Genomic DNA, 18,165 nt, shown 5'->3' with positions numbered 1-18,165 from the left:
GTGGGATTAATTCTCGGAGGTCTACCTCTATTCTTTTTTTAAGGAGATGCTAACTCATTAATAAAGATAGCAGATTTTGAAGGAATTTTGGGTACATTATATTCCACGTCAACAGATTCTACATCAGGAGGATGACTTATTTGAGCACTCAGGGAAGAAGAAACATTTCCAGTAAGTGGGAGTTCAGAGTTAAGTTGGTTTCCTGCAATAATTTCCTTAATAATGGAATCTTTAGCACTAACAGGATCCTCAGCTTTGGAGTTCAGTAAAGGATCAATGCAAGGAGTAACTTGGGGCTGTGAAGAGGAAGGCATAGATTCTTTTTTCCTCCATACTTGGCTAGTGGTGGAGGAATTTGGGTTAGACTTGCAAGAGTTTGTACTATGGCCGAAAATGTTACAGGACTTGCAGCAAGGGGAAGCCATGGGATATCAACAGAAACAGTAGCTTGAAGACCATTGTTAAGAATAACATCAATAGTCTTAGGGATCGAATCAGTAACCCTTATTTCAACACAGACTTTAGCGTATTCCAATCTAGTCTTAGAAGCTGTGACAGAATCCATTGACAATAGGAAGCCTCTGGCACTAGCAATATAACTCAATCCATCATTAGAGAACAGTTCAAGAGGGACATTGTACAAATGAACCCAAATCGGGATTCTAGATAAATCAAAGTGAAGTTTTTGCAAATTAGGTTCCCACTGTCTGAGAATTAAAGGTTTATTGTAAATATGCCAAGACCCATTTTCCATTACCTAGTCACGAGCATAATCGGATTCAAAGGAAAACAAATAGAGATTGAGACCTGTGTAACTGACCTGGATATTGGAACCTTTCAAGGAATTTTTCCATAAACCATCGATTATCCTTTGAAGAGTTGTAAAATTTGGAGCAGCCCCCAGAAATTACCCCACAAGGGAGTGCTTCCACTCAGAAATTCCACCTTCAAACACTTCAGGTGGAGGATGGACGGTCGGAACTTCATTTCTCTCGTTTGGGGGAAAATACTGAAGCTGATGATTTGAAGCACATCGGAACAATTTACGCCAATCCATTAAGGAAACACTCTGAGTGAGAAAACAGGCGAATAATAAGAGAGGACCGGTGAAGAGACGGGAGAGACGCCGGAGAAGCAGACGAAATCTCAGAACCCATTAATCCAGCTAACGTGTACCGAGGAACTGTTTGTATTCATTATTTTTCTTTTGCTTTATTATATGATACCTTTATTTTTCTCTCTCTTGTTTTCTATTTTTAATAATTCTACATTTATGATACATTTTTCTCTGCCTTTATGATACGTTTTCGGTCGTTTGATTTCTATTTTAATTTATTATTTTTTCAGTGTTGGATTTGACATCACCATGAGCCCACGACTGATCAAGATGACATTTTATTTGTTATCATGCTGATATTCCATGCTCTGAAATATCGGATTAGATATGGATACACAAATTCCGTTCATGGATAGTATTTTAATGTCGCTCAATTCTGATTTACGATTTGTTGATGGCATCTCTTTTTGTGGTTCATTTATCGATGCAGTCAGATATATTTGTATCTATCTTTTATCAGAGTTTATTTAGTTAAGCTTTTAACTTTTTTCTTGTATAATCCTTGTAGTTTCGATTGTGGTTGTGAACATTTATTTTGATTTGAAATATTTTTTATTTTTTATTTAAAATTAGTGGCTTCTATAAAAAAAAACCTGATTGATGTATAAAAATTATGTAATCTGCATATGTAAAATCATAGCAACGTTACTTAAAAAACCAATACTTCATAAAAATGGTGTCAGAAATTACAACTTCTACATTACAATCGTTAATTTGAGTGGCCAATACATCTTTTGAAAGCTTCAATACAGAAAACAGAGTTCGGAACAAGCGATTCATTCAATATAAAGGCAATCACTAAATGATCAAATGGTGCGGGCTACACGCTCACTTTGATGTGCAGCCGCCCATTGCAACTTTTTACCATTTCGGTAAATCCAATACCTCAATTTTTGGGATTTTACCCACCGACCAAACACTTCAAATTTCCCGGGAAAATGGAAGGGCGGTAAACAAACAAGTTAATTCAATCTGGGAGTTTCAAGCACGGAAATTCTTGGCCGCGAAGGTTTGGCCGAACTGCCAGTCAGCTGGCGCCACGTTACGAGAGGTGGAGGTTTGCCTGTCACTGCCCGTGACTCTAAACGAGAGTGCCTGACCTACCAAGCGGCGTTTGACTGCCAGTTCTGACCCCAGTTACGGCTCATGCTCAACCAACCGGTTCTGGTCCCCTTCACGCTCACCTTCAATATGTCCCATGCACCCGCGACGTTGGTGATCAGGACCAGATTGAAATAACGGAATCCGTTGATGGTGAATCTCATCCCCCTTGCTTTCGGCACGGAACTCTGTTTAAAAACCGACAATAAAATAGTCAATTAATGACAGTAGAAATAAAAAGGTCATTTTGTAATTTCGATCCCTTTATTGTATCCAACATTACACTTTAGTCCCTATATTTTAATTCCAAACCTTACTCACCTACGGAAGGAGACAGGTACGATACCTGCACGGTACTCAGTGATCTTGAGGAAAACAGGCATGGCGAGGTCAAAGTGAGGGTGTGGAGGGTTGCATCATCCGCCATTATCACTCGGGAGAGCATAGTTAGGAGGGCAAAAGTTAGTAGCAGTGGCCATAATGGAAGGACTCCCAGGGTGACACCATTTTGGGTAATTTGCACACTTAATCTCAAAGCAAGCACCGCAGCTAAGCCCATTTTTGAAGAGTGCCGTGCTTAAAGCCGCTGTGTTCACGCCATAGCCTTGGCTGTAGAGATTGCCATACCCACATGCACCTCCTAAAAAACACCCAACAAATTTTAATGGTTTTAGGAAACTTTGGTTGAAGTTGAGAGATCAAAACATTAGAAAGCAAATCACCCATTGTTCCTAAAACATCGCTGCCTCCGTAGAAGGTGGCATGGGCAGTTTCCCAAGCACCCCCGGAGTAGACTCCAGGGATTCTAGCATTCACCACCACAACAAGAAATATTAATATATTTCAAATATCTTTATTAAAATATTATTAGATTATTAGATTAATATTAAATACATAAATAATATTATTCATTATTAATAATTTAAAAATATTATTCATATGAAATTAATAAATAATATAAATTTTATTAACAATTAATTATATATTATTAAAATAAAAATATAATATTTTATATTATTATAATATAATTATTATATTATAATATTACAAAAATATTATATTATTATAAATATTAATAAATATATTTTAAATATTTTAATAATTGATATTTTGATTAAAATGATATTAACAAATTTTATTAATATTTAATTCATAAAATTATTTTGAGTATTTATTCTTTGAAGTGAAAAATTCGGATAATGACTTACGAAAAATCATATCGTAAGTATTTTTCAAGAAAACACAAAGGAAATTCTGTTGACCAGGAAAATGTTTTACGTTGACCAATCAGTTTTATTCCAGCCAAACATTGGAAAATGAGGAAAACGTTTTTCGGAAAATGAGGAAAACATTTTTCGGAAAATGTTTTACTTGAAACAAACAAACTCTAAGTTAAAAATAGTAGATAATTCCCGTGTCCCTTGCCTTTAGGGGTGTTTATTTTTCGATTTTAACCGAATTAACCGACCGAACCGAATTAGTTCGGTTAATTCGGTCAACCACTGAATTAGTTCAGTCGGAGAACAATTAATATTTTTTTCAATATTCGATTAACAGTTAATTCGGTTCGAAATCGGTTAATTAACCAAATTAACTGAAATTATTAAATATGAAATATATTATATATATTAAATACATATTTTAAGCTCAAACTCATTAAGAATTAAGACTAAATTATTTTTTTAACCACAATAAACTCATTAAATTATCAATACCTAATTAAAATTGTAACACCCGTAACCCGTATATTTAAACCTATACAGATTACGGATGTCACCCGAATTTCGAAAACCATTATCCAATTAATAACAATGATTTAAAATTTATTTTCTTAAAATGGTAATTGATATTATAAAAATATCATTCCATATAATTTATGATTCATTATAACAAATTTAATTTAAAAGTTTTTTTATGAATAGTGAACAATATCCGTGAACAGTAACAGTGAACAATGACGATGAACAGCGGGGGAATCGGTTCCCTGTAGGGGGAATCGGTACCCCATTTACATACTGAAAATTTTTGCTTAAAACGTGGTTAATGTTCATGCTATAGTATTTTTACAGTAACTACTACAGTAACTTTCGAAAATACATATAAATTCAATAAAATTCCATTTTGTTTACAAATTTGTTTAACAAAACAAATTAAACATTTATAAAATTACATGCCACTATTTAAATCAAATTCCATCATAGGATGTCTTACTGATATTGAAATATACTTCTCGATCTTTGATGACGCTCCGAACTCTTTATTCTATTACTGGCTTTTTACCTACACGTGAAAATCATCACACGCTAAGTATATACTTAGTGAGGCAATTTAAAACAATAAACAGTGCAATACAATTCATGCATGATTTTCAATGTCAAATTCAAAATGCCATAAAATCATTTTATTTGCATATCCAATATTTTACCAAGATCAATATGATATAAAATCTTTTACCATTTATCCCATAAGCTCGTAAGCTTATTTTACCAAAATACTTACCATTTAAATTCCATAAGCTCGTAAGCTTATTTTATCAACATACTTACCATTTAAATTCCATAAGCTCGTAAGCTTATTTTATCAATATACTTGCCATTATTCATAAGCTCGTAAGCTTATTTGCATACTTACCATTTATTAACCAATAAATAATAACTCATAGCCTATAGCCCAATATACAACCCTGAGGACCCTGGATATTCGAGTAATATTTGCACTATAGTGCTACACATAAGGTCGTGCCCACCATATACACCGAAGTGTATTACACATAAGGTCGTGCCCACCATATACACCGAAGTGTATTACACATAAGGTTGTGCCCACCATGTACACTTAGTGTCCTTACACACTATAGTGTAATATAAACCTGCAGCTGCTATACTCTATGGCATGCCAACTATACCCTGTCTCTCAATGACTTACTTATGCATATAGTCTATTTTATTCAATCCATCCATGGCAAAGTATATTATCAAATTTAACATTGGGCAGTTCATACCCGAAAACATTCATGGTAAAATATCACATTTTTCATGATCAATGCATTTTAATTTTATACTCTGACATATCAATGTCAATTTATAAAAATGATATAAAGTCATGCCGATATAAACAAGGTCGACTTATCGCAAGTCTTCCTGATGATGTATAAAACATCCATGTATAATTTCATGCATGTATTGCACTCACCTTGACACTTTATGTCTTTCGAAAATATATGAGCCTCACAATTGTCCACCAAAAGCCCTTTTATATTTGATTTGTTTCGATTACAAATCAATCAAAATCTGTATATATCACCAATTCATAACGATACATATGTTAGTATTATACTAACATAAACATATCCCATAATAACTCCATTTCTACCAAATATTAAACACTTAATATTCCTTTTAACATTGGAACCAGCCTTTCCAATTTACACAAAATGGTCCTTCACCATTTTATCTCTTAAATTCTTAATACCAAAATTCCAGCATTGTAATTACTATCATACAAATGCTTTACAAAGGCATAATTACATTTAAGTACCCCAACTATGAAATGTTGTACTTAAATCACTAATCTTTTCAAACTTCCAAAATAATAATTTTTCACATAAAACACTCATTAAAATTCCCAAACAACAATTTCCAGTGTAGTACATAAACTATACAACACTTATATAACAACCCATCAATTTTCCAAAATTTACGAATTTATCCTCAACTTTTCAAAACTTACGAAATGGTCCCCAATTTTTCTAAGGCTTGTAGAATACTTCCTTCATCATTTCCAACCCATATATAATTTTTCCATAATTTTTCTCACTCAAACCATTCATGGCCGAAATTTAAAGAACAAGTTCTAAAAAGATTAAACATGTTCTAATCATCATACATACTTGAATATGAATCTACAACCTCTAAATCATCAAAATTAATCATCAATTTCATGATTCTTTATATGAACACAAACTCTTAGATTTGGGATTTTTGAAATCCAACAAGATTAGAAAGCAATATTAGTACCAAATGATAGCGTTTTTCGCTTAGATCACTTTCCTATCTCACGACCTAACTCCAATTCTAAAGAAATTAGCTCAAAAATTGAAAATAAAATATTTTCTTACCTTCAAGCTTTCTCACGTGAAGATTCTGGAGAAGATGAACATTTAGCATGATATTTTAGATTCATATCATGCTTATCATCTTTTAATATAATATTTAAATCATTAACTTGTGAAAATACCAATATACCCTTAATATAACCTCATAATTACCATAAAACCAAGATACATATCCTTATCATCTTCAAAATCAATTAAATATCAGCCTTGTCATCTTTTAATAGTCAAAGATGAACAAATTAGTTTTTCACTTTACCGTTTTGCCCTTGTAATTTCCAAAAATTGTAATTCAGTCACTTTAATCAAACAATTCAAATTAAACATGAAATTAAACCATTAAATATTATTTTCCAACATTTAAAAAATGTGAAAATAATTTTTTTATTTCTTATTTTCGTAACCCATTTTTATTTTTTTTTCCAAAATTACATTTTGGTCCCTAAACTTTCTAAAGTTGATACTTTGATCACCAAACTTTACCAAATTTATAATTTGGTCATTAAATAAATCCATTTATGAAATAAAATTCTTTTTGAGAAAAATCACCACTTAATTCCTTAAACTTTTCCCAATTTTCTACTTTGACCATCAAACTTTCAAAATAATTTATATTTTGGTAATCGTCTAAATTTTTAGGGTATTACAAAAATTTTAACCCAAATAAAAAATATTGTTATTATATTCAAATTAATCTAGTTAAATAAATTATAAAAAAAATTCGGTTAATTTGGTTAATCGACAGAAATAACCGAACTTTGTTCGGTTCGATTAATATTTAAAAAAAAATTCAGTTCGGTTAACGGTTAAAGAAAAAAATTTGGTTAATTCGATTAATGGAAATTTATTTCGGTCGGTGGTCAAATTAACCGTTTGAACACCCTTATTTGGCTTTAACTCCATATGTGAATCAATCTTTCTATTGATGTTTTCTTCTACTTGTGGACCATAACATAAGCTCATTATCTTCTGTTGAATTTTTTTGATAATTTTGGAGATTTGATTGAGAAATTAATCCAAATGTTGTTGAGGAAAATGAGGAACCAATTGGTAGTTCATAAATGTAAAGACGTGCACAATGTTGGTGACGTGAATGTCCGAACCAGTCTAGCTCTTTATGGGCTTGCGGATATTTTAACCCAAATATGAAATATTTTCCTCCAATAGAGAATATCTTTTCAAAATCTGTTTTGGAATTAAAATGATAAATATTAAAAGATTCCTTTAATCAAAATAATAATTTTAGAAAGTGCTTAATTGCTTTATTCTCATTAATGCTTCATTAAGTCAAAAATTTCCTATTGTTCACAATGTGAACTCCTTATAAATATCGTGTTAACCTACTATTTAAACACAATTAAAAAACAACTCAAAAACCAATTCAAAGGAATTATTTTCTTTAGTTTAAATACCGCGTTAACCTACTAATTTAAACACAATTCAAAAACAACTCAAAAACCAATTCAAATGAATTCTTTTCTTTAGTTTTTGGTGATAGGCGAAGACAAGGAATAGTTCGTGATCTCGGTAGTTGTACTACTGTGCGCTGATCATCTCGTTGTTGTATCCTGGGAGACAAACAACCAAATGTCTCAAGCAACAAGGAGTAGCCAAAAATCTGTCTTAAGAAAACTGCGTAATTGTAGGCCTCAACTTATTACTATTCATATATTTATGATTTTCTATTCAGATTATTTAATCGAATATTTTCCATGTTATTAATTGTGTTTGTTTTATTCTTGATTCATTTTAAACACAATTCAAAAACAACTCAAAAACCAATTCAAATGAATTTTTTTCTTTAGTTTTTGGTGATAGGCGAAGACAAGGAATAGTTCGTGATCTCGGTAGTTGTGCTACTGTGCGCTGATCATCTCGTTGTTGTATCCTGGGAGACAAACGACCAAATATCTCAAGCAACAAGGAGTAGCCAAAAATCTGTCTTAAGAAAACTGCGTAATTGTAGGCCTCAACTTATTACTATTCATATATTTATGATTTTCTATTCAGATTATTTAATCGAATATTTTCCATGTTATTAATTGTGTTTGTTTTATTCTTGATTCATGTACACGAATTTTACGACGAGATCCTACTGATGAATTGAATGTTGTTTGCTACGACTTGTATGAATCATCATGAAAGCAAATTGTGGATTTATAAAATATTTGATTTTTATTTTCCTTTCGTCTTGGATTGTTATACCTCTAAGATTGACAAATTCTATCTTATACCTTTCTAAAAAATAAATAAATCTGAGACTATTCTAAAATTTTGAAAAATTGAGGTAAGCAAATAAATTCATTTTTGGGATTTATCCTTCCGTTTTAATGGTTTTGCTTAATTTCAAAGTGGACAAATCTATTTAATAGAAATTGTCGTTAAAGTAACATTGCTTACTATGTTTGAAACGTTGTTTCTTTTTTATAATAAAAAATAAGCGAGATTGATTTGAATATGTGCAATGGTACACGAGTTTTTTTACAAATTGCTTTGCAAGCTCATCTATGAACCAACTTGTGTAAATACACAAATGCATGGTGATTAGCGCACGACGACAAGCGCATGGTGATTTGACTTTTTAGCAATTAAAGAATCAATGTGATTCTTTCTATATTATGGTACTATTAGGGAATATCATTATGGTAAGATTTCGTTCATAAAAGTGCACGTGAGCATTAAACATGATATTGTTCATGATATTATTGTTATAGTATTATTATAAAATCTTTGGCCTATTAATATGACAAGAATAAAGAGTACCTTCGGTATTTATAATTATTGTTTGTGTTTTTGGAAACACTATAATTGTACTAAAAATTTCTTTTGAGAAATTTTATAGATACAAACAGGTAAGTTTAATATAAGGCTTTTGATTATTGGATTGTCAAAAGTAAAATCAAAGGATTAGTTCCTTTTGATTATTGTGTTGCAAAAAGTAAAATCAAATAATTATTTCATTTCGATTATTGGATTGCAAAAATTAAAATCAAAGGGTTCCTTGTGATTATTGGGTCAGTAAAATTAAAGGATCAATTCGTTTTGATTTCTGTTTGTTAAACATAACCGAATCATTGTGATATATCTGTTTTAGGTTTTAGTGTTACTAATCCCATCTGTTAACAAAATATAAAGAAATAAATCACTAGATTTATTTCATCGTAGAATCTTTTGTTGATTCTAAATATAAAGAAATAAATCACTAGATTTATTTCATCGTAGAATCTTGGGTTGATTCTAACTTTGTAATGTAAATAAATTATTGAATTTATTTCCTTGAGAATCTTGAATGATTTAACTTTTAGGAAATAATTGTTTGAATTTATTTCTTGAGAATCTTAATGATTCTACTTTGTAAGGAAATAAATTGTTAAATTTATTTCCTCGAGAATCTTGAATAAAGAAATAAATTGTTAAATTTATTTTCATATATGATTCTATCTTTTAAAATGAAATAAATCGTCGGATTTATTTTCCTATTTTGGAAAAGAAACCAAATCATTGAATTTAGTTTCATGTTTAGCATTTTGGATTTATTTTCCTATTTTATGAAAGTAAATAAATCGTTGATTTTATTTTCCTCTTTTACGAAAGAAAATAAGTTGGTGGATTTATTTTCCTGTAAATCTTATATGATTTTGATTTGTAAAAAGAAATAAATCGTAAAAACATATTTTATTGTCTTGAAAAAGGAAAAAAATTGATAAATTTGTTTTCCTAAAAATCTTATATGATTCTGATATGTAAAAGGATAAATCGTAGAATTTATTTTCCTGATTTGTAGAAGGAAATAAATCATTAAATTTATTTTCTTAAGAATCTTGTATGATTTTGATATGTAAAAGGAAATGAATAATGTAAAAGAAAATGAATCGTTGGATTTATTTTCCTATTCTGTGAAAGGAAATAAATCTTTAGATTTATTTTTTGGGGAATCTTTTATGATTTTTGTTTATAAAAGGAAATAAATCGTTTGATCTATTTTCATGATTTGCAAAAGAAATTAAACCGGTGGATTGAATTTATTTTCTTGGGATTCGAGTATGATTCTATTTTGAAGGAAAGAAATAAATCGTTAAGTTTATTTCTTTAAAATCTCAATAGGTTTGTAAAGTAAGATCTTGAAAGTAAATTTATTTTTGGAAATTAAATTCCTATCGTAATAATGAGTTTACATGATCTACTTTTACAAACAAGAAAGAATAAATATTTTATTACCTTCATTGGTGATAGCAAAAAGTATTGATATATTTTTGCTAAAGAGCAAAGGTGAAGCTATAGAGAAATATGTTCTCTATAAATTCAAAGTTGAAAACAACTTAATAAAATCATTAAGATGGTAAGAAGTGATAATGGTGGTGAATATATTGAACCATTAATTGGTTAATATTGTGCACAACATGATATTATTTATAAAGTGACACCATCATGAGATAGCAAAGTGGAAGAATTAATTCTTAAAAAGGAAATAATGAACGCAATGCTAAGAAGTTCTGAGTTATCACGGAACATGTGGGGGAAGCTGTTTTTCCAACTAATTACATTTTAAACAAGGTTCTCCCGAATAAATTGACAAGACACCATATGAGTTATGGAAATGTAGAAAATCTTTCTACAATTACTTAAAAATGTGGAGGTGTCTTGTAAAGATAATAATCTCATTATCAAAGGAAACGAAATCACAAATCGGTGGATTATATTGGATGTGTAGATTATAGCAAAACATATCGACATTTTGTGTATGAATCAAAGAATCTCGAGATTCACAAGAACACGATAACGAAATCAAAGAATATCTCTTTCTTTGAAAATATATTTCCTCATATAACTAAGAAAGATGATTGAAGACAATCAATAAAGATAAGTATAGATGTTCAATGAAAGGTTGAAACAAAGATATTGTCATTATGACAAATCACTGAAAATAAATTATGAGAGAAATGAGATATCCCATATATGCTCAAGAGTATGGATTGTATTATCCCAAGATCTTGCTTCCTTAGAAGGATACTCTGATGCCAGTTGAATATATGATATTCAAGATATCAAAGGCACAAGTGAATATGTTTCACATTAGGAAGAGAAGTCATGTCATAGAAATCTTCAAGAAAACGGTTATAACCAAATCCAAAATGAAATGAACGTTTGTAGCTCTAGACAAGTCTAGAGAATAATTTGAATTACTTTAGAATTTCATGGAGGATATTCTTCAATGGCCAAAGTTAATGCCCACAATATTCATATATTGCTAGAGCACTGAACATTATGTGTAATGGTAAGTTGTGATATATACATCATCAACACAATATATTTGGACAACTGTTTTTAAATGAAGTTATCATTGTTGACTTTCTAAGATCAAAGGATAATATCATAGATTCACTAACCGAAGAGTTAATATTGAGATCAAATTGAGAAAACATCGAAAGGAATGAGACTAAAATCCATGAAATGAAAGGCTTTATGTGAAGGAAAACCCTAGTTATTTCAAACTCTTGCAGAACCAGGCGATGTCCGTGGCTTTAAGGACATACCCATGAGAACTAAAATTCCTGTCAGAGAGTTAGTTGTGTGAAGTATATCATCGTTTACACAAACGGAAGAACAATTCAATGATATCATATCTACTGGTAAGCTAGTATAGTAAATATCCTGTCATAAGGGAAGGTTCAAAGGAGGACACCTACCTATCCTATGCAACTATTGATTGTAGAGTCTATCAGACTATCACCACATCAAGTCAAAATGATTTTGATAAATGATCACTTTCATTTATTTGGGGGATTGTTGGAAAAAATTGATAATTTTGGAGCTTTGCATGAGAAATTGATCCAAACGTTGTTGAATGAAATGTGGAACTAATTGTTGGTTCGTAAATGTGCAGACATGCACGATGTGGACAACGTGAATGTTCGAACCAGTCTAGCTCTTTGTGAGCTTACGAATATTTTAACCCAAATATGAGATATTTTCCTCAAATAGATAATATATTTTCAAAATCTGTTTTGGAATTAAAAGAATAAATATTAAAAGGTTTCTTTAATCAAAACGATAATTTTGGAAATTGCTTAATTGTTTGATTCTCATTAATGCTTCATTAGGTCAAAAATTTCCAATTGTTCATAATGTGAACTCCCTATAAAAACGTGTTAACCTAGTAGTTTAAACACAATTAAAAAACAACTCAAAACCCAATTCAAATGAATTCTTTTCTCTAGTTTTTGGTGATATGCGAAGACAATAAATAGTTTGTATGTACTACTGTGCGCTGATCATCTCGTTGTTGTATCCTGGGAGACAGAAGACCAAATATCTCAAGCACCAATGAGTGGTCGAAAATCTGTATGCCTCAGCTTATTAGTATTCATATATTTATAGTTTTCTATTCAGATTATTTAATCGAATATTTTCCATGTTATTAATTGTGTATGTTTTATTCTTGATTCATATACACACATTTTACGACGAGATCCTACCGAGGAATTGAATGTCGTTTGTCGCGACTTGTATAAATCACCATGGAAGTAAATTGTGGATCTATAAAATATTTCATTTTTATTTTCGTTTTGTCTCGTATTGTTATACCTATAACATCTTCAAAGCTTGTCATCAACCTAAAAGGCACAAAAGTTTCAGTATTTGCATATATATGTGTGTGTGATATACAAGAGCTTTTAGATATACCCTTTTACAGATAAGATATTAGAATAATCTTCTATGTGAAGAATACCATTAGAACTTCCATGGCCCCCATTTCATTGAGAAGAAACATACAAACAATTTTGCTGTCAATATAAAGATAGTTTCATGTGTTGATAAATGATAATAGTAACTTCTTGCAAGGTGATAAAGATCAATGTGACAATGAAAATGCTTTATGTGTAGAGCAATTTCTGTGAGCAGGCTTTTGCTATATCAGGCCTGAAGTTGTTCCTTTTTCAGTCGATGCTACCATCTCTATATACTTCAACAGCTCAATAGATTTTGCGTTGACTTATTCTGAATAAGAGGTATCATTTTTTTTAACATTTTTTTCCAAGGGAAAGGGAAGAGGAATTTACTCTTAATGGGTATATTATAAATTATGACAAGATGCTTTTTTTTTTTTTAAATAGAAGCATAATAAATTGACACACCATGCATCAATACTTTTAATTATAATAACAAGGTGTTTTTTTATATTTTTTGTGAATGATTTAATTTTATACTTCAAAATTTATAATATTTAAATACTTAAAGTTTCGACATAAAATTTTGCATTTATTTTAAGTGTGGCAAAAAGGTATGTAAGGTCATCGTATTTTAAAAAAAATCAATGTGGTCATCGTATTTTTTTACATCCAGGGTGTGTTTGGTTCACGGAATGTAAGATTATCAGTGGGAATAAAAGATTACCAGAGAATAGGATTACTGGGAATGTTACATTACTGTGTTTGGTTAGTTTGGCAGGAACGTAAGATTACAGTGTTTGGTTGAAGGAATAAAAGATTACTGGAATGTATATTTTACCAAATTGTCCTTGTTCTATATTTGTGTTTTTAACAAGTGAAATTCTAAATATTTAAATAAAAATTATTTATATAAAAATTCTATTTGTTGATAATATATTACTTGAGTATTTAAATATATCATGTATTATTTTTATTTTAATTAATATTAAATTTTACATAATTTAGGTAAAAATATATTACAATTTTACATCAATATTTAACTAAATGTTTACATTGTAGAAATTCTTCATAGATATTCATAATAATAAAAAAATGTAAATTATTTTTGTTATCTAAGATATAATATTTATTATATCTTCTATATATAATAATTTATTTATTTATCTTTTATATTTATACTTAATTCTTCATACTTTATCATTATTATTTATCTCATTAATTTATATTGCAAAAACATAATTCAAATAAGTAATAAAATATAACACTAAAAATCATATTGTCTATAATTCAAATATTTTTTTTCTATTTTATCATCTTTTCTCTATTTCTTCTACTGTTATCACTCAAGATAACAGGAAAGTTCATTACATAAACCATTGGCATTCACCGTTTCAGACAAATATTTTTATATGATTTATTTAAAGTTTAAAAATACTAATAGTTTAATGTTTTTAAACGATTTTGAATTAATTTGTTTTTTTAATGGAATAAAATATGCTCTTATATTTATTTATATTTATGAATGATTTACAACCACTACATTAATCGATTCTTGATTGAATTGGTTCGATTAAAGACCATATTAACAAGAAACCTAAAAAGAAATTCAAAAGCCATAAAATAACTTGTTCATCCGTCTTTTTTTATTTCAATTTTTTGTTTTTAAGTACAGTTCTTCGGATTTCCAATTTTATAACCACTGGATCAACCGACTCTCAATTGAATTGGTTCAATTGATCGAATTAAAGACCATATTAACAAAGAACCTAAAAAGAACTTGCTCATCCGGTTTTTCCTATTTCAATGTTTGGTTTTGGTTTTGAAGTTGCTCACAACAATTCTTCAAATTTCCAATTTTTGACAGATGAACCCCCAGACCAGCCAATTCTCGATTGAACTGGTTCAATTAGTCGGATTACGACATTAAAATTTTAGCAACCCACATGATAATTACGTTACATTCAAAATTGGTTGAGAGCATCACCCAAATAGCATTAAGTTCGACACATACATGTATCCAACAATAACATGTATCGGAGAAGCTTTTGTGAATTTAAAAATGCGAATGACACCATAACCATTGATGATTTTGCTGCCTCTTATGGTATCATTCCTTGATTTATTAGAATGCAATCTAGAAACAGAAGGGGTTACTAGAAACATAAGCATAAGTGGTTACCAGAAACAGAAACATAAGGGGTTTCCTTGGTTCCACTTATCAGGGGAAACCAGAAACAGAATGGGTTACAGTTACTGAACTCTACACTGAATGTTCGTATCGAAAATACAAGAATAAGAACACGATGCGTAGCAATAGAAACAACTAAAACATAGTTATTTTTAAATACTACAAGGCACAAAATGATAACAGACACCAAGCAATGTTTTGAAGATAACCATTGATCTAAAATATACATTTATATCTATATATAATCTTAGGCACCAATACGATGATGAGAAGTTGATTGGGTTAAATAAGATGTTCATGGTAGTAAAATGAAACAAATGAACGCAAAATTCTAACCAAATCCTCCTGATTTGTCAGATAGGAAATGTAAAAATCATGTATCAATATGAAGAAGATCAAGTTTCGAGTTCGAAAAATAGAAGACTGACCATATATATCGCCATAGATGTATTAAACCTGAGTCTAAATCTTCAATGCAAGTATTCTGTGCATATGGAGATTGTTGTTTTCCCGATAATTCATCAGCCATACCCAATCAAAGAATGGTTTAGATATGCAATATGGAAGAAAGCCCATAAAGTGCTCATATTTTAAGTGATAACTCTTAACTATCAAAGATTGTATAATAGTATAAAGCTATCATGAAGCATTAACAGAATAAGAATATTATCCATGCAAGGAAAAGGTTTTCATAACAAGATACTAACTGAAGGACCATAACAAGATACTAAGATTTGGCTTCAAAGGACTGCTATTATTCATACAAAATCTATCACGATTGAAATACCAAAATTATTTAGTAAGAACCTGCTCCCAGAGTTCTTCAGCCTCTTTGGTCCGACCATGCATTTTTGCTCGATCAGATATTGCTATTGCCCAGTTGTAGAAAGCCTGTTAAGCAACAATATTGCAACAAACCCAAGGAAAAGAATATCAGTAAAAAATATATACTATACATACTCATCCATATATGGGAACATATATGCATTATGCATCTCTACACTTATTTTTCTTGTCTATCCAGCTTTTTATATGGCTTATGCATTCTGCATCTCTACACTTATTTTTCTTGTCTATCAAGCTTCTTATATAGCTTATGCATTCTGAGAAGTCATCATGCCTTTTGTAATTGAAAACGAACTTAAAAAATCACAAATTCTCAGTGAGTTGAACAAGAACTCATACATCATGAAGTGTTGGGCAGAGATGAGTAGCCTCATCATACTTTTGACAAGCCTCCTCTATCAAGGCATCTTTAGAAGGCGAAGTAGAATCTGGACTAACATTATCTGCACTTTCCTGCAAGCCAAATAAGAATCACATGGACATAATGAGAAATCTATAATATTTTGCAAAGATTACATCATGTTTACATTCACAAACTTAAGCAGGAAGTTCTAGCAATATAAGAATTGGACATGATATATCATTTTGAATGATGTTAAGATAACAATATCAGAATGAACCAGCATCTCAAACCTGAAGAACCAATGCCCAGTTGTAAAGAGCATCATAATCTTCTGGGTTTCTCTCTAGCGCAGTAGCATACCTATAAAATTTGACTTAAAATTAGTACTACATAATAACAGAATCAAAGCAGCAACATATCATGTTCAATATGAATAATAAGTGTGAAAAATGTATAAAACAAGATGATGGTACCTCCTAGCAGCATATACAAGAATACGTTGGCGAGACCTGTCTTCCTCATCAGTACCAGTGACACTATTGATCAACTCCATTACAACATTGTTTTGGTAGGATTGTCATTGTCTGCTTTCTTGACTGAAGCATATATAAATCATGGAGTAGAAAATGATATCATTGTTGAGCAAAAGAAACATTATAAATACAAGAAGAAACAAGATGATACATATTTAGTTATTTACTCCTACAAGACCAAGAAATCTTTACTGCATGAATGGCGCCATGAAAAATAATATAAACTGCATTCTACAGACTGGAAGATCGCAAAATCAAGGACTCCTTAATCAAAGTTATAGAAAGCGTAAGATACAATTAATGTCTCACATGAAGTTGAGAATAAACTAAAAGGCTCACATACAACAAAACATACATGATTAGATTCTAACAATTAGGTTCAAGAGTAATGAAGAGTGAGATCGGATAACAGTCGCTCATCCGTGCAATAATTGAAGACGAACTCTTAGTCTAACAGAACGAGTACGCCTAGATGCATCTAGAAGTTTTTTGTGAAATAGCCTAATTAAGGAGGCGAGTCAACAGAGAATGCCAAAGATCCAGAGGTTTCTACATTGAAAGCTCGTTAGATCCAATAACGAATTAAGGAGAGTAAATTTTTTTAGCAACAGAGACTCGAAACGGATGAGGGGAAAGAGTACCTGTAAGGAGAGCTTGTATCATCTTCGTCACTTTTCAATTCACTTAGCAATTCTCTCATCGTGAAAGTTCGGTTCTCTTTATCTTTACGCAGCCCCGGACGAGCAACTTGATCGGTGGTTGCTTGGATCGAGCTCTCTGTGTCCGGAGTCGGCTTCGGCTCGACATCATTTACCCCCAGTTCCGATTTCAATTCCTCAACCAGTTTCGTTTCTGATTGTAATTCAGGCAGAGATTCCACTTTCAAATCCGACTCCGGTCCGGGTAGTGGTTGGAAACCATTCTGAAGTTTGGATCCCTGAGTCGTTTCGAACATAGCATTGAACGAGAGATTTTCGTTCTACGCCGAAACGGGATCGAAGAACAAAGAGAGAGAGCGCGAAGGCAAAAACAACAACGCTTGGGAGAAGAAGATATCGCTGAGGCAAACAGAAAAGAAGGGTATTTTAGCCCTTACCAAACGGGAATAGAAGAATACCTAACTGATGTGGGGGAATAACATTCCCAGAAATATTTACTGTTGGGAAAAAATATTACCCTCATTTGAGAAAGAATACCAACTAAACATGGATATCCTTAGTCGGGAAAAAAATATTCCTACTAGGAATCTTAAAAT

The 18,165-nt window shown here is 30.9% G+C and overlaps 1 protein-coding gene and 1 pseudogene across 1 annotated transcript; both read right to left on the bottom strand.

Annotated features, from left to right (window-relative positions):
- Positions 1-2,028: 2,028 nt before the first annotated feature.
- On the bottom strand, positions 2,029-3,061 carry LOC120154195 (annotated as a pseudogene).
- Positions 3,062-15,980: 12,919 nt separating this feature from the next.
- On the bottom strand, positions 15,981-16,968 carry LOC120154135 (protein HLB1-like). Its single transcript, XM_039165953.1, has 4 exons — positions 16,851-16,968; positions 16,668-16,737; positions 16,374-16,487; positions 15,981-16,079 (listed from the first exon to the last, which is right to left on the bottom strand). Exons 1-4 carry the CDS (start codon positions 16,928-16,930, stop codon positions 15,981-15,983), a joined length of 363 nt encoding a protein of 120 aa, XP_039021884.1. The 5' UTR covers positions 16,931-16,968.
- Between the last annotated feature and the right edge of the window lie 1,197 nt (positions 16,969-18,165).

The sequence above is a fragment of the Hibiscus syriacus genome, unplaced genomic scaffold, assembly GCF_006381635.1.
Source record: "Hibiscus syriacus cultivar Baekdansim isolate YM2019G1 unplaced genomic scaffold, ASM638163v2 tig00111105_pilon, whole genome shotgun sequence".
NCBI classification, from domain to species: domain Eukaryota; kingdom Viridiplantae; phylum Streptophyta; class Magnoliopsida; order Malvales; family Malvaceae; genus Hibiscus; species Hibiscus syriacus.
The sequence above is the reverse complement of the archived record's forward strand: the minus strand, read 5'-3'. Positions and strand labels throughout refer to the sequence as shown.